The sequence below is a fragment of the Lepeophtheirus salmonis genome, chromosome Z (assembly GCF_016086655.4).
Source record: "Lepeophtheirus salmonis chromosome Z, UVic_Lsal_1.4, whole genome shotgun sequence".
Lineage (NCBI taxonomy): Eukaryota > Metazoa > Arthropoda > Copepoda > Siphonostomatoida > Caligidae > Lepeophtheirus > Lepeophtheirus salmonis.
The window spans coordinates 3,484,932-3,503,678 of record NC_092584.1 but is presented as its reverse complement, the minus strand read 5'-3'; the positions used below and the strand labels follow the sequence as shown (position 1 = coordinate 3,503,678).

The 18,747-nt window shown below is 31.5% G+C and overlaps 1 protein-coding gene across 7 annotated transcripts in view; it reads right to left on the bottom strand.

Annotated features, from left to right (window-relative positions):
• LOC121130026 (solute carrier family 35 member F3) overlaps positions 1-18,747 on the bottom strand; it is a 370,274-nt gene that overhangs the window by 21,561 nt on the left and 329,966 nt on the right. For all 7 annotated transcript variants that reach the window (XM_071893783.1, XM_040725716.2, XM_071893780.1 and 4 more), the window contains one exon: positions 13,123-13,211. In XM_071893783.1, coding sequence (XP_071749884.1) covers positions 13,123-13,211 — 89 coding nt within the window. The remainder of the gene's footprint in view (positions 1-13,122; positions 13,212-18,747) is intronic.

Below are 18,747 nucleotides of genomic sequence, written 5' to 3'. Positions count from 1 at the left end.
CCCGGGTACTATAGATCTAAAGTGCACTTAGTAATGTGACCCATATTTATCCTCGTAGGTGAGGTACTTATAGGTTGAAAATTGTGTACATTTTTTAGTCCATCCGGTTTTTTTTTTGATTTGGTAAACTGAAGAGTAAATTTCTTATCCTAAGCTGTTGTCATTATTAAAGATTAGTCAGAAAACCGTTTTGAACCATGGAAATCGGATAATCCTAAATATGTTCATTTTATTATCAAAATAAAGCGAAGAAACGCTCAAAACGTTTTACTTAACCCATTATTTAAATCCTGAGTAGTACCTTTTGACTGTATTTAATTATATAAAAAATCTAATTGAACATTGCTGTGCGCTCATATAAGGCAGATATGAACTTTGAGGATTCGTTTTGGAGTTATAACTGTAAGTCATCGTTGGCCTAAGAGTATAATTGAGGATCGACAGCGAGGTAATTCTTGCATACGTCCTTCTTTATTTCCATCTCTCCTCCACCTCCGTCATAGCTGATTATAGCTGAACAAAACTTGACCTTTATTTGTTGAAATGTTCGGATCCAAATAAAATAATTTACTAATATTTTCTGTCAAATCAAATTTTATTTCAATTTTTCCAATAAGCAAAGTTATTTTCTATAATTATTTATTGTAAATTGCTACTGTTTCAACTTGCACGTTGATGGACATGGAGTGTGATCCCTTTATAGTTCAACCAATGAAAATCCATAATAGCAATAAGAGACTACACACGGATAGTCGAATAAATTGACGGCTGATAATAATAGTTTGAGAGGTACAATACCGTTTATAATGTTCCCTCCAACGAAAAATTGTTAGTGCATTTTTTTTTGACCAGCAAATGTCTTCTGCTCTACAAATGATGCCACAGAATAACTTGAATTTGTCGGCAGAAACTCAATTTACTCTTTGTGAAGATCTATAAAAAGTGTTTTACAGAGAAGCAAAATAAATTCTAGGATGTTTTTTCCTTTTTCTTAATTTTCAGCATGAGAATCATGCTTTCAAAAATTTATCTTACTACTGATTACTTGAATTTACAAATATTTAAACATATTAACACATACATACAAATATTTACATTAATTTGCAAAGTTTTACGTTGAGTTAAAAAACTTTTATTTCTTCACAAACCCCATGAATTAATGATAACAATTAATATTGAGATTATTGAGCCTTTTCCCGGTTATATGTAAGGATTTTTATCTTATTGTATAAAAAATACGGGACGGGCTAAAGACATTTAAATCTTGAATCAAGTTTTTTGACAGGAGTATTGTCTGATCCCATCCAACAAGATAGACTGGTATCTTTCGTAGTCCTATATTGATAGAGCTCCATCTGTTAATGATATTTTAGAGATATATTTGAAGTGTTTTTATTATCTTGTATACGGAACAACAATTGTTTATTTACTTGGATATGTAATCAATCGATTTTTAGTTGTACTTAACATACTTATCTTCCTATACTTCAAAAAGGATCATTTTTTTTTATTACGCAGTTCATTAATAAATTATCTGATATAATTTTATATAAACTCTATACGACATTATCTTGTAACCATTCATCCAAGAATTTTTTAGGGAGCAAAGAACCCAAAATCATTTTGAAATTAGCAAATTATTCCCAAATATTAGGGAGTTTTTCATTTTTGCCATAGTTCTTTGCTGGTTGACAAGACTTAATTTATATTCAATCAATCAACGTTCAGAGCATACATAATACGGAAAAAGTAGAAACATCGACAAGTGGCAGAATAAGTTGGTAGATCTAGATTTTTATGCATTTAGGATCAACAACTCCTACGTAAAGGGCGTGGAGGGTATTTGAGCCGTCGAAACTAACTGAACTAAAAACATCATAACTTTGCCAAAAATGTATTGATTAACAAACAGTTTTTTGCAGGTTGTACAAGGAATATACAAAATAAATATATTCAATGAAGCTGCCCTTGACCTCCATCACGCCTCTATACAACCTCTGAACTGCGAGCTGGCCTTGGTGACAACATCCTTTGGAATGTAGCAAAAGAAGTTTTTCATCCTGTTTTTTTTTCTGAAGAAGTAACGAGTTGTAATTTTTTAAATTCCAAAAATCAATTTTTATTGTGAAAAACTATATATCAGCCACAGCTCTTGATGTTATATCTTCTCCTAGCCAAGATCTTGAATTTCTGTTAAGCTTTATTTTTTTTTGAAAGTTTACATCCAGCAATTTTAGAAGTTGCAACAACAAAAAAAATGAAAAATTCTGGGTAACTTTTGTATTTAAACGAACAAAATATAGCCTTGTCAATTTTTGACTCAAAAGTATAATTTCTAGAAAAACAAACTATGGAAAAATCAATAGTTATTCGGAAGGGTCCATTAATCAATCACATATTTCAAAACGAATAAAAGTAGACTTAAATAATATTAGGAAAAAATAATTAGCAAAACTTGTTTCAAAAACTTTTTTATATTGTTTTGGAATTAGGAATAATTCCCTACAAGCTTAACTGAAACTTGGAATTCAAGGGATGACTATCAGGCAGTGTGTTCAACCATTAAAAACATAATATGTGGGTGATTGCTCTCATAAAATAATTCAACTCCTTAATTACTAATAATGAAGAGCAAAAAAATATATTTAAAACAACTAGTCCAAAACCATCAAAAGAGATTTCCCGATTTAAAAAAAAACAGTCCAGTAAGTGGAGAAGACTGTTATAAATGGCTTAAATATTGACAAAACTCCTATTATTAAAAACAAAAAAAAAAACTCTTTAATTTTGTCTATTTTTTGTTTCATTTAAAGAAAAAAAAAAAAGTTTCTTTAAGAAAATGAATAGTTTTATAAGAGATAAAAGTTCATGTGATAATATTGTGTTTTCATTACAATTAAAAATTTGACAATATTGTTCTTTTATTAAAAATATAAAGATAAATAATACGTGCTCTGAGTAATTAAATTGTATAGTCGTCGTTTTTTACTCCAATGCATATTTTAAGGGTAACAGAGCTCAATATCAGCAAAAAAAATAAAAAAATATATATACAAATGGGCGGATCTTCTATATAGTGTAGCGTTCGGGGTACAGGGGTAAATTACCAAAAATGGGGTAATGCGATTAATACTGGGTGAGGGCTGCAGCACAAACACCAAATTAAGGAATTTTTGCTTTTTACTAGATTTTTTTTGGTCAGAATAAAAAAAAATTTACGCTAAATTATAACTAAAAATTTAATTTTTTATAAATAGTTATGGATTTGTTGAAATTTTTTTCTACAAATTTAATATTTGAAATTTTTGGAATAGATGTGGATATTAAAATTTTTTTTCAAAAATATATTAATACTTAAAATTAAAAAAAAAAAAAATTTTTTTTAAAGTTTTTTTGGAATAAGTGTGGATATTAAAATTTTTTCAAAAATACTTAAAATTAAAAAAAAAAAAAAATTTAGAAATTTTTTTTCTCAAAAAATTAATTTCTCTGAACGTCTATGGATGTTTTAATCAAAAAAATAATTGAAATATGTGAATTTTTTTGTCTAAAATTTAATATATAAAATTTAATTTTTGAAATTTTTTGAAAAAAATGAATTTTTTTCTAAACAGGTTTGGATTTTTGAATTTTTTTCCCCAAAACTTGAATTTTTTGTGTATAGGACAGAATAATTGATATTTAAAAAAAAAATATATATATATACATTTAATCCTGCGGACCCCCTGCTTTTGTTTGGGGTAAATGAATTTTACTACATTTCGGGTACCTTAAAAATAGTTTTCCGACCTTTGGTACAGTGTATACCTACATTTTTAATTTTTCTTGTACCTAATATAGTGTATTAAAAAACACAAGGCTCTCTTTAAAAAGAGACACGTCTTTGATTATAAATAATTAATTTTCATTGTTTGTAATAAGCATAACCAGTATTATTTTAATGTACTTGTATTCCTTACCACTGCATTTCCTGGTAGAGCTTTTAACGTTGAGCATTGTTGGTTGCAGTTGTTCAAACAACATGGATTTGAATCCAAAGAATGAACTACATGCCTCAAAGATGAAAACTGTTTCCTCTCCCTGGAACCAAATGACGTTGCTATATCATTTTTTAAAATCCCACATAGAGACAAAACTAGTATTAGGTCGGTCAAAAAAAAAACAACAACAACCAAAATAGAAGCCAATTTACGTGACTCGGTTCTGCATTGATCAGTAGATGCAGACCACCCACACAAAAACAACAGCTTTAATTATGCAACCGGCCTGCGGAGATATAGGAATGTCCAATTTGGAAATAGCCAAGAAAGTAATTTTCCCATAATTCATAAATATTATTTATAAAACGGTGTTCCGCGGTAGATCGACTCACTCAGTTTAGACCGATGGATAGTTCCTTCGGTCCAGGCTAGAACACTAGAAAAAAACACATTCATTCAGTCCAAGGACCTACCAGAGCTCTGACATTAGAGACGTCACAGCCTATTTTAAGCCCCACAATACATATATATTTTCTTCTTGATCTCTTTCTTCCTTTTGAAAATAAGACCGACACCATGGGCGTCACGTGAGGTCCCTGACGTCCATTCCAGTACGTCTATGATTCATTCTATATTTATCACAATGGAAGAACAATACTCTTAGCTGCTGTATATTCAGTTCACAGTGGAGGAACAGGGAACAGGAATCAAGTACAAATCAGCAACTGTGAGATCTGTAGCCTGAGAACGGATTCACGAAACCAGGAAGAAACTGGAGAATTCGAAGAACCCAGTGAGGAATATTTTGAGGTCACAGGAGAACTCTAGGAAGGTCAGGGACGCAGAGTTGATAAAGAAAGTGAATACTTTCATTGACGGTGATTGAGGAGGTCATTACTCTCAACGGGAATGGGTGTGGCAGAAGGACTATGGACCCTTCCATGTGTTGAACAATTATCATGCCTGGCTTGATGAGAACGTCCACAACGTCATGACGATGGACGACTGGCCCCTTAACATTTCTGATATTAATCCAATGGATTATTTTGTCTGGTGCTACCTTGAGGCACACACTAATAGACGTCCCACACACCTAAGGCAAGTCTGGTTGCTTCCATCAAGCATTAACCTCCCAGGGGACCTCTTCATTAAAGTCCTCTCCGGATTCAGAGGTTGTATCGAGGCTGATGGCAATTATAGCGAGTAAACCTCAAGACACATGGACTACGATGAATTTGTTGTTTATTTGAAATAAAAATATTAAAAGTTACAGATTTTATGTAAATATGCGAGAGGGTGAGGATTTCAACTTCAAGCACTGTATTGTTACTTTTTGATAACAAAAATGTGGGTATTCGATTTACTGGGCTATAAGGGGCCAAAAAAGAGTTCGAAAGAACTCAAAAGACTAATTCAAAAATGTCTAGCAGCAGAAGAGCTGGAGTTATTTCATTGCTGTTGTCAGATGGTGCCTCTCCACCATCCCAACTCTTTCCACCCCTTTTTTTTATAGCTCTCTGGATAGTCATGTGTGAAACCCCGAGATATTGAGGAAGGGCCTTTATAGACTTGAGGGGATTTGCTAGAGCTATTTTCTTTAAATCCTTCAGGTCCAGTTTGACCTTTTTGACAGGGCCCTTCTTCTTCTCCAACGTTTCAGACTTGCTCACGACATAGACTGTGGTCGTGGAGACACCCAGCGTCAAGGAGTCCAGGAATGGAAATTCGTCGATCACGTTCAAGTGTCATTTTCTCAACTTGTACGTAAGCTGTAAACTCAGTTTTTTTCTTTTTTCTTAACTAATTGTTTACGCTTTAATATATCGAAATAGGATATGAATTTAAATCCCTCAACCTTAATTAATTATTGAATTAGTAAGTGCTCAGATTTTTATGGACCACCCGCTTTCTAATAGCTGTTGGCATCTAATTTAATTAAACGGCATGACAGCTAAGCTGCTATGCTCCCAAATATTCTTCAAATGGTCAGGGTTACCATATCAATTTGCAATTTATTTTGTATATACCAGTAGTGCCTGGAGGTTACAAACCCAATTTTAAGGACCAAGAGCATAGAAATCAACAGCTCCCTAAAAAAACACTAAGGAATTGAAGATAAAGGGTGCTTGTAAAGAGGCATATAGCTTATGTGAAATGTACTTTGAACTTAAAAACGTTCCTTTCTCCTACTAAAAAAATTTGAACAAACACTTGAAAATAAATTAAAATGAAATATATATATTTAAATCATTCTTCGAAGAACAAACTTTTCACACTTCACTTTAAAGGCTAAATAAAATAAAAGAAGACCCTAAACAACAAACTTAAAATGTTTGTATCTATATAAGATCTTTACATTTATTGAAGATTAATTTGTGAGTAAGGTGACCAACAATTTTCCATTGTTGGACTTATGGGGAAACAACAGTATTTTTTTCAGTAAAAATCAATATATTTCACTCCTTCTTGGAAGCCTTTTCAATCCATAATATAAGAAATACTTAATTTGACAATTAAATATTTTAATTTAAAAAAAAAGTAAAAAAGTAACGAAACTAGGAAACAATATTGGATTTAGTTTTCTCACGATATCCTATTTAGTTGTCTGCTGTCTGTGTTGAATTTCCGAATCCACTCTCTCGTGTCAATCTCATTAATTCTATACTTTTTCAATTATTTGTACTTTTATATAATGCATCTTATGGGCACCGGTAAAATGTATTCTTACCTTTATTGTGTAGCAAACATTTCCATCGAAAGGAAATAGAGAAAAAAAGGGCACAAAATCAGTTGGAAGTTAGATAATTATTCTCAACTTTGTTGGAAATGGTTCACAGTTGAATAACAGTTTGTTATAACTCAACCAATCAACTTTCAAAACAATGATTAGGATAAATTAGGCTAAAACAATGACCGTAAACAACAAGTTACACTGAGTATTTGTTACAAGGGCGGTCCCAGAAGTACACAACCTGATTAAGAAGTAGCGGTATTTGTTTAAAAAAAATTCAAATATTAAATTTTTTGGAAAAAAATTTCACAAACCCACACCTATTCACAAAAAATTATACTTCTTTAGGAAAAAAATTTCATTTCTTTCCTAAATGTAACGTTTTTCAAAAACTAAATTTCAAATATTCATTTTTAACTCTCTATGACCTAAATGATGTTAGAACTAGATTTTTAAATTTTTATCACATAGGTATATGAATATATTCTGTATAACTAACTCATATTTTGCATAAAAATAAAATATTTGGATAAAAACGTGTATTTAATTGATATGTCACAAATTTGTTACATCAGGCGCACAAACATATTTAATTATATGGTCAAATATATCACATTGGGCATACAAATGCAAAATGTCATAATATGTATTTATTAATCGATCATTCTGAAAATAATGATTACATGAGCACATAGCTCATAGGATTCATAGCACAAAATTGTTAGAGCAGATGAGGAGCAATCAAAACTCGTGCACACCTATTGATTTTGAGATGTAACTAAAATAAACAGTCTCGGTGTTGTTCTAAACGTGTACTTAACCCGTTTGATATATTTCTAACAGATTCATTCACAGTTATTTGATTTATTAATCTTCAAAATATGCCAAATTTGGCAAATTGGGTCATATAGGTTGTTTTTTTTGCAAAAATCCCCAGTTGTCTACAAAACACTCAATTTTTTCAAAAAAAATTATTTAAAATATAAAATTAAAAAAAAAAGTTCTAAAATCTTTAGCTATCCACAAAAAATTAAATTTTTGTAAAAAAAATTCAAGGAATATATTTAAAATATAAAATTTTTTGAAAAAAAAAATTCCGATTTTAATTTTTGTGGAGAAAAATTTCAAAAATCTATAGTTATCAACATAAAATTAAATTTTTATGGAATCGACGTAGCTCATGGATAACACGCTCGGGAGAAATTATTGTTTTATACTCAATATGCATAGGTTTGCGCCGCCCCGGTTATTCCTAGTGAAGGAAATATACTTCCTATATATGGACTTCAAAGAAGATTCCTAAATGTAATAACATACAGTTACAGTTGTTTTCACTGATAAGAGCTTTTCTAAATAGGTTAAAATATACCTAACTGCTAATCCTTCATTTTTTTAGCTTTTTTTTAGGTTGAAAATAACGTTTTAAGGAAGAAAAAAGTATGTTTGAAAAAAAAAAAATATTGATGGTAGAATTATAAATTGGATTAGAGGTTTTCCAGATCCCACATGAAATAATAATTAAGTTTAAATGAATTGCAGTGACAAGAAATGACGTCAATCAAAGTCATTACTAATTATGTGTGTATGTTTGTGATACGCGACTTTTTTATTTCCAAAAGCAATGAATCAAAAACAAATTTGTGTTTTAATTTTACACTGCTGGGAACAAATACCGTTCAATCTAAGCAATGGCTTGAAAAGTGTTATGGTGACTACACTCATTAAAAACAATAAAATAATAATAATTTAAAAATTGTCCATTTGAAACGAGAAAAAACAAAAACAACGTGTTTTCTTTGTTGAGGCCATGGATTTTTCATTCAGTCCATGTGTTATAATTAAACCAAAGTCAGTTTTTTTGTCCACTCTTAATAATTATAGGTTACTACATCTAGTACTTTTAACTTGGGGGGGAGGGGACTTGGTTTTTTTTGAATTTTTGGTTAATAAACTTCAAAAATTAAAATGTTTTAGAAAAAAAATTCAAAAATCAACAGTTATTGTCAAAAATTAAATTTTGTAGAAAAAAATTAAATTTCAAATTAACAAATCTGTACAAAAATTACATTATTTCGAATTTTTTTTTTACAAAATTTAAATATTATATTTTTGGAAAAAAATTTCAAAAATTAAATTTATAAAAAATTTAAAAAAAAATCTATAAGTTTCTCTAAAAAGTTTAATTTTTTAGAGAAAATTTTCAAACAGCTAAAGCTATTCACAGAAAATTAAAGGTTTTAGAGAAAATTTTCAAACAGCTAAAGCTATTCACAGAAAATTAAATATTTGAAAAAAAGTTCAAATAATAAATTTTCTAGTAGAATAGAAGAAATCCTTATTTTTTTTTTTTTTGGGTGGTGTACAACCCCTACAGCCCACCCACTGCGGACACCCCATAACTTATATGTATAAAACAAACTATGATGACGTTTATGAAGAATAAAAGCATTAATCCTATATTAATACATCCGAAAGCCCTTATCAAAAAAGGAAGTTATGCGTGAAACAAATCATCAATCAGGAATTAGTCTATTGTAGGAGAAAATAAAATCATACTTATAATATACATGTAATCCTGTTCTTCAAATTGTTTTAAGTATATCAGAATAACGATTATGGAGAACAATTAATCATTATTGGTTTGAAGTAATCCTTGTTTTGAATCTTTTAGTTAGAGTTGCAAAAATTTGGAAAGTTTCCTCAAATTTCCATGTAAACATTGCTGATGGAATTTTCAAATGAGTAGGATATGTGATTTTGAAATGTTCTGTATACATTTAAAGGACAATACTCAAGGTTTTTTTAAATTTCATACTCTAATAATTATATACTGAGCTTCGTAGTATACCGAAGATTTCTTGAACCCCTTCGACTTCCCTTTCCACCATCACAAATATATCTTTAGTTAATCGTCTTTATTATAGAAACAAAATTAACATTCTTAATGCAGTTATTTTAATTATAACTTCAGGCTAATAAATCGTTGTTTTAGTGTGTTTCCATGGATCAAACACGTTAGGGGGTGGGAAAGAGACGAGAAAGGGTCTTAACTTTCATTTAAATACATATATATTGAGTTAACGGGGGACAGTGGGCTAATTCTCCATGCCCACGACTCAAAGGGTCTACTTTTTTATTCATATTGTATTTATTTCTTTAAAAAGTTTCTTTTATGAATCACCCTTTATATAGCTGTATCAAAATATTTTTTTTAAAAATTCAGGGTAACGACAATTTATCTCATTCTTCAAAATTCCTTTAGAACGATTTTCGATAAAATTAATTGAGGAAAGGACCTCATCGCAGGATTGAGTTACAAAGCTAAAATTTCATTTTTAAATTTTCCAGTAACAGGATATTTGACACATTAAATTTTATGTAAATCAAATTTAAAAAAGTAAAAAAGTGTAAATGATCAGTCCGTATGGTATTTTATCTGCGCACAGAGACGGAAAAAGGTCTTGAGACCACTTTTAATCGCATTTTCAATAAGTTTAGTTAATTTTGTTTGATTTAAATTCTAAAAGCAAAGGATCTGAGCTATAATTAAATTTATAATTTGGACAAAAATTCCTATATTTAAAACAGAGTAGATTAGTACAAAATTATATATTGGGATTTTTTAAATATTTATAATTATTGATTGAAGAATCAAAGTACGATAATTTTATAAAGTCAGAAACTTCATATAGCATAAAATATTCATGCATCTGTATGACAAAGCCCTTCTATGACATATCACAAGAGCATCGTGCTATTATATTAAAAAAAAAAAAAAAATCATGAATGTCAACTGTCCATACTCTAATTTTAAGTACTTTTTAAATAACGTAGGTAAATTTGATTTACAAAATTTACTGACTTAGTGTTGTGTGAAGTCCTTATTTACGAACGATAACTACAGTTCTGTTCCACATTGTGCTCCTTAATAAGGAAGGAAAATTCGATTCCTCGTGACGCCATTGAAGTGTTTCTTCCCAGGAGTGTAGGAGTGTCTGTAGGATTTAAATTTTGGGTGGTATTTTTTAGAAGATACTTTTTTTTTAGAGTTGACTTTTTTCTTAATTTTAACGAAGGACCTTTTTTTTAGAAAGCTATTTTGGAATTTTTTAATCAATAGTAATTTTGTATGTTGTTGACTGTAGAAAAATGTATTTGAAGAGACCCCCTTCATCCCATCCCCTGCGGGCCTTCTTAATTTGAAATTAATATTATTCATTTACAGTTGTGTAAATCAGGTGACATTTAAAGCTGGCCCGTATTTTTGGAACTGTTAATATGAAGAATGAATTTTCTTTTCCTTAGCAATTGTCATTATTATTTAATTCCTAAGTAGTGAACATCCTTTCCTAAATAGATTTAACTAAATCAAAACCAGATTAAACCTTCGTGTGTGCTGATAAAAGACGGAGTGTAACCCTGAGGACTTGTTGCGGGGTTATAATTGTAATTGCTTGTTGGACATAGAGTAGAATTGAGGATCAACATTGGAGTAATTCTAGCAAATGTCCTTGTCTATATCCTTTTCTCCTTCCTCCCTTGTCACAGCTAATTGTAGCTGATCTAAAGAATCGTCATGAGTAATATTCTTTCTTTCCAAAAAATTGTTTTTTCAAAATTTTTTCTATTTTCCTTCATATTCCGAAACTCCTCTCCTTTCTGTATAAGTAAACAATAATAAACATGTCTCAAATCTTTCATCAAGCAAAAAGGCAGAGGATTTCAGACATTCTGAATGAAAAATTGAGGCAGCAAAGATTATGGAAATTGTGCAGTGCTCTAGGAGCCTCATTTTCAAGGTGTCCAAGATGAAAAAGAATGGAAAATACCTCTTAAGGAAAGGAGGAAACGGGGGACACCACTTGAAAAGGTATTCTGAGTTTTTGGGGGACCTGAAGAAGAAGATCAGGGAGCACCCTACAAAATCCATGAATCGCCTCTCTAACAAGTTTGACGTTGACGAGGGGACAATCAGGAGGGCTGTGAAGGAGGACTTGGGGTTGTCCTCTTACACAAGGACCCCACACCACATGTTGATGGACAATCTGAAGGAAAGGAGACGGCAATGGTGCGATAAATTTCGTGTGTGGATCAAGGCAAATGGAAAACAGCAAAAAATTCTTTGAAAAGAAGATTTTCACCATGGACCAGGTCTAAAACCGTCGGAATGATTGTTGGCTTGGGTTATCACCAGAAGTAGTGAAAGGGGTATTCTGCACAAGACATTTGCCCATAACAATGGTCGGGACGTCCAACGGCAAGAAGATGCCTCCCTTCATTTTTAAGGTTAGGGAGAAAATCGGTCACGAGGTCTACTACACCCAGAGGACAGCTATGTGTGGACCCAAGGTGGTACACCCTCACACACATCGGCCAAATGCCGAAAGTTCTGCACCGACAACTTGTGGCCATCATCTTCGCCGGATTTAAACGTTTTGGACTTTGCTGTGTGAGGCACTTTGGAGAGGGAGATTAACCGGACATCTCACTTGAGCGTCGACTGACTGAAGGCCGCCATTTTGAAGGACTGGAACAACTTGTCCGAGAAGTTCATCATCAACTCCTGCAAGGCTTTACGCCGCCGTGTGGAGCTGTGATCGCTGTAGAGGGCAGCCATATTGAATAAACATGTTCACAATGGTCGTGTCTCAAAGTTTTGGTAAAATTTTTTTAAAATTATGGAGGAAAAAATAAAATTATTGATAATTTTCTAAAATCAGTCATTCACTCCAAAAATATAGCCCCCTTAAATTAAGAAATTTCTCCTTTTTACTAGAAAATGTTATATTTGAAATTTGAACTTTTTTCCAAAAAAACTAAAATTTCCAGTTGTTTTCCAAAAAATTTAATTTCCTGTCAATAACTATGCATTTTTTATTTCCCAAAAATCAAAATTTAATTTTAAATTTTTTTTTGAAAAGCTATGGGTTTTTTAATTTTTTTTCCAAAAAATTTAATTATTTGTGAACAAGTGGGGATTTTTGAAATATTACCTTTTTTTGAGTAGTTTTGAATTTTTGAAAATGTTTTAAATTTCAAATTGTAAATTTGAATTTTTTTTTTTGGAATTTAATTTTTCAAATATTTTTCAAAAAAATATTATTTGTTAGATTTTTTTCAAAGAAATTCCATAAACAAATCCAGTGGACGCCCCTGATAGTAAATTGGTATTATTAAACTATTATTTAGAATATTAAAGAATCAGCATTGGGAATTTTTACTATACATAATCGCATCGGAATCGGCATCGAAATTTTTTTTTGGGATCGTTCCATCACAAGTTTATAATAAATATTAGTTTGTCGAGGTTAGAAAAAAAGAAAAGAAAAATCTTCTCATCTAACACACTTGAGTCAATAAAAACTGTTAGTCTTCAAAAAGGACAGTATAGATTAATTAGCTTTTGATTACCTTATGTAAAGTTATTGAGCAGCAAATGTTTTTGGAAGGCCTCAGAAGTATCGTAGCTTTATGATTGCCTTTGTTATCATTAATGGGACCTGAAAGTATAAAAATATACATACATTTATAAGCATTATAACTCATGTCAGCTGATTTAAACACATAAAAATCACTACAAAACAAAATGAAGGTCTTTGAGTGCCCGCAGGCTGAAACTCACATTAAAAAAAATCGAATCGCGTATGAATTTTTAAACATCAATATATCAATAATTTTGAATATGAAACATCTATAAACATTTTTTAATGTCCTTACATCTAAATTATAAATTATATTAGTATATATTATTATAAATAAATTTATATTCAATTTGATTTTTTTCTTCCGGAATATTATTGCAGTCTATATTCAACGCAGCCTAACCAGCTTAAGTAATGAAAATTCCTTAATAAATATTAAAAACTAAATTTACCAAAATCAACCAAAAGCAACCTTTATTAAAGGCAATTTAAAAAAAAAATATTTATATATATTAGCTTCTAAGTAAGGTCCTTTATTTTACTAGAGGTTTTGGTGGTTATATATATATTATATTAATTGTAATCAGGATAAAGTAATAAATAATTCATTTTTCAAATGATGAAATCTTTTTATCAATTTTTATTTAAGTTGATTTTCATCTATAATGTTATTTCATGTCAAAATATGGCACTGAATTATTGTTATACCCTAAAAAATTGATTAAAAAAAGTCTTTAAAGGCCAAACCTGTAGAAGTTGAGAGTTTTAAGGTTCATTTTTGTGTTCTACGGCTGTAATAGCAATGATACATACATATAACTGGTGCATAAGAATAATCACTTCGGTCCATAGAACTCAATGGAAGTATATTCTCATTTTTTTAAGACTGTTATTCAGGGCGCGGAGAAGGATCCAAGATCCATTATTCATAGGACTCCAAGGCCTTGGAGAACTACTGAAAGTCCAGGGATTCCTCCTTTGTTGCCAAGTCGAAACCAATTATCAAAGATGGTCCCTGCATGTCAATGAGGGCGACTGCCATGGAGGTGGGCGAAGTGACTGTGAGGAGGTGTGTGGAGGAGGATCTGAACTGCAAGTCAAACTGGACAGCTGTTGACTGAGGGATCACAGGACAGACGCCTTACACAGTGTATCAAGGTACTCATTAAGCTAAAGTCCCCCCCCCAAGGACACCAACATGCTCTAGTTCTTCTCAGATGAGAAGAATTTCTCCCAGGACCAGGTTTTCAATATCCAAAACAAAGGGTGGCCCTGGATTTTCCAAGACAATCAAAACAAATTTCCCAGGAACAGTAATTGTTTTTGAGGTCATTTTCAGCAAGGGCCACATCGTGTTGTCCCACATTTTTGACACTGGCCAGACGTTGAACATGGATGTTTACCTGGATATTCGGAGCACAGTGAGGTTCCCCTATGGGTGTTCTGTTGTTGCGGCAAAGGAAGGAGCAGGCGGACAGAATAGAAATTGGCCTGGTGAAGAGGGCCTGCAGCAAGCTTAGGAGCAGGGTGAATCAAGTCATTGAGGCAGAGGATTCCTACATTGAATAAATGAATTCTAATATGCAAATGTAGTAATCTGTTTGTTTTTTTCTCGATAAAATTAGTTAAAAATTCAAGAAGTTATGTTTATTTATGTTTTTAAATGATTATTACAAATATTTGAAGTCTGCACCCTTTACCGTCGGACCCCATTTGTTCTTTTTGAGGATATGTCTAAAGGATCTTTAGCATTTGAACGATTTTACTCATTGCAGTACTTCCCTGAGGACTCGATTTAGTCGGCTGACAATATTTTTATTTTGTAAAGTAACTTTTCTGACAGCCTCAAACCTATTAATTAAGCTACTAGACCCCCTAACACCTACACAATGCTTAGTAAATTGATAATCACATGCTCAAAAGGCTTGTTGGAGGGACTGGAGCAAACCAAAATTTATGCCAAACTTTGGTTAGCAATATACTGCGTAAATGAACTTTATGAAATGCAAGGGATACTATATTCATGTATAATTATCTTCTGTTCGGGCTTGTAACAAGTGACAGAGTTCTCAATACTTGCAAACTTGTTTTTCTTTTTTTGAACATATGATGTTGATCGAATGTCAAATTTAAGATACTTCATGATTTAACAGAAACAATTTCCAGGCATTGCCCTACAAAAAGTGACGATCCCCATATTGTTGACCAGAAGCTGAGTTATTGACTAACTCTTTCCAAAGAGTCCTCTAGCAGCACATGGGTCATTCCATGATAAATTTCTACAAGGAAACTGATTTGACGGAAATTTACTATGAACTGAAACTTTAGATCTTTAACTGAATCCAACTATAATACTTGAGGACTTGAAGATTAAGAAATTAGCATTTTGATGAGCGTTTTTGGAATGAAGAGTTAATGCTGTGATAAAAATTCTAACATCATTTATAGGATGGCAGAAGTTCCCAGACACATTTATAATTGCTTTTTTTTAAAAATCTAGTGTGTTTACCTTGCTAAGCTCTAACTTCACCCAAAAGTACTGTCCATACACGAAAACTTTTGTTAAAATCCTTAGTCTGTTCAATGCCACCATGAATCAGTAATAAGACAAACGTAAAGTCATTGCAGAATGGCTAGAGCATCGTCTTTGACGCTTGCAAGCGACAATTTTTTAGTGGTTATATACATTTTTATTAACTGTAAGGAAAATAAAGTAATAAATATTTCATTTTTCAACTGTTGAAATGTTTCAATCCTTTTTTTTATTTACTTTGATTTTCATCTTATATAGCTCCTTCATGTCGAAATATGGCACTGAATCGTAGTTATACCCTAAAAACTTGATTTAAAAAAGGAAGAAGGCTTTAAAAGCCAAACCTTGAAAGATTTAAAGTTTTAATGGTCATTTTCTTGATCTAATGGTTAAATAACAATAATAAATGTGGGTTTCAGCCTGCAGGCCGAAATACTGTTGCATGATTTAATAGGTATATTAGAAAGAAATCCATTATTTTTTTTCAATTGATATAGCTAGAGTAATATGTATCTCACGTTGTATAAATTGCGATTAGTCTATTCTAAATTTTGAAATACAAAAACTGCAAAAGGACTTTTATGATTGCTTTAATCAGTATTGTTTGAGCTTACACATAGAGCTTGTACTAAAATTAATTGACCCCAAACTAGTGCAAGGGCGTCTGCAGGAATTTTTGGGGGGACTTGATTTTTGGATTAAAAAAAACATCAATAAAATTTAAAAAATCAAAGCTATACATAAGAAATTAAATTTTTGTAAAAAAAATAATTGAAAAATTGAAATTTGTAGAAAAAAACGTCAAATATAAAATCAAATGTTTTGGAAAATAAATTCAAATATTAAAAATTTCTAAAATTAAATTTCAAATATTAACTTATTTTCATAAATCCATAGCTATTCATCAAAAATTTAATTTTTGTTTATTGCATTAACACTAGGAAGAAGTACTCCATTGCCCCAAAATTTTTTCTAATTTACCTCGTTCGGAGTAATTTACCCCTATTTCCCCACCACTGTCATAGGTGGATACCAACTAAGAGAAAATACGCGATATTTTGTAGTTTTTTTTTGCTTTATAGAGACTTGAATATTTCATTTGTGTCCATGGTTATCCTTCAAAATTCTATAGAGGTTACGTGATATACATTAAAATTATCTTGCGTACTTTTATGTATTTTAGCAATATCCTATTATTAATACATAAAGGTAAAAAAATAAAAATAAAACACAATCAAATGTATAACCTAACGCGACCGTAATATTTAAAACTCTCTATCTATAAAATCCTCGAGGCCAGACGTTGGCAAGAATTTGCCTGCCATTCGGTTCAAATATATTTTGGATAACTGCTTTTAGGTGAGTCATTGTTGTGGGGGTATAGCTACAAGATAATCTTCTTTCTTCATTTTTATTCCATATTCCTCTTCTAATTTCCTTATACGATCAATTTTACTCCATTTGTAGAATAAATAGAAGGAGGATTCACCATGATTCTTAAAGAAGGATCAGAGTTTATCAGCATCAACTTCTTTGGATTTGTTTGTGAATACAGTTGAGGTTGCAAGTCTGTATCTCAACCATTTTTCTTTGGAGTTGGTGAACAGATTCCTTAAGACAGATTTCAATCCCACTTTTCAATGTCTGAGTTAGGCTGGCCTAGATTCTGAAGACGTTTGGAGACTAAGAGGACCGACAGTTTTTCTTCAATAAAGGATAAAACGCAAGCCAGACAGCTGACAATGTGAATATTGCTTATGGGTTCATACTGTAACAGCCAATCACATTGTATTTTAGTTGCGTCGATTCTATTAATTTTGATGTCAAATATACATTAAGTCTGAAAGGCTGTTTGTCAAAAATGGGGATACAATATTGGAAATCGTCGAATCCAACCCTCATAAAAGCACTGTTTTGATTTCCAAGGAGATACATGTGAAAAAAAAGAAAAAAACATCCATTAAAAATTATGTCTTATGGATTTATTATCACTAAACCTTAATACCACTTTTTAGAAGAAGGAAATTGATAAATTTGACAAATATTTAATAGAAATATCTACTACATGGGACACTTTGTTGTATTTAACAATTTGATCCATTGAATGAGGGTATTATTAAAATTAAAAGTTGCACAGGAGTAGGGTTGTCTGGCGTTGTCCCGGACATTAAGTAACTAAAATGATTTAAAACTCTTTTGCTTCATATAGAACATAAAATAGAGACCCTCAATTTTGTAGAATTAGTATTGCTGGATGTTGTTATCCAGGTTAAAAGAAGATATTATAAGTTATAGAGTGGAAGAAAAAAAAAAGGATACAGCAAATGATTTTTGACAATAATGTAGTGATATAAATCCTATTAAATTTTTAAGGGACACATTTTTTTCGAATAGGTTTATCGGAAGAATAAATATTTGGTAATTATTCCTGGGTGTTCGAACAAGATGGATCGCCTTATTTAATCGCAAAGAAAACCCAAGATTAGCTCCATGCCAAAATACTCTTCTGAACAAAGTACTTCCTGCCGGCGCAGAGCGCAGACCTCAACCTATTTGACTATTCCATCAAGGCACACTTGGAGTCCAAGTCCTGCAGGACTCATGCAGGACTACTTTTATGGCGTTTCCTGCAGGAGACGCCATAAAAGTACCATTGTTCTGAAGACCTCCGTAAAAAAGGCGTGGGCCTCCATGAGCGCTGAGTACATCCAGAGGGTCTGCAGAAGCTTTCGCCACCGCCTGGAGCTCACCATCAATTCCGAGGGTGAATACATTTTCAATTAATAATTAATTGTAATAAACTTATTTCGTGATTAACCCGGGGTCCTGCAGGATATGTATAAGCTAGCTGCATTATCCGCATTGTATAATGCATTATTACGAAGATATCAAATTTGTTTTAATAATAAAGAAGATAATAAATCTTTAGTTTTACTCTCCCTTTTTCATGGGCACGCTTTCACGTAATTACTCAATACTTGAATGTTCTCTCCTCAACAATGAAATAATAATAATAACAATTTGATAACTTTTTTCACATAATGTAAAAACCCCGGAGTACTTTAATCTATGGTAGGGATT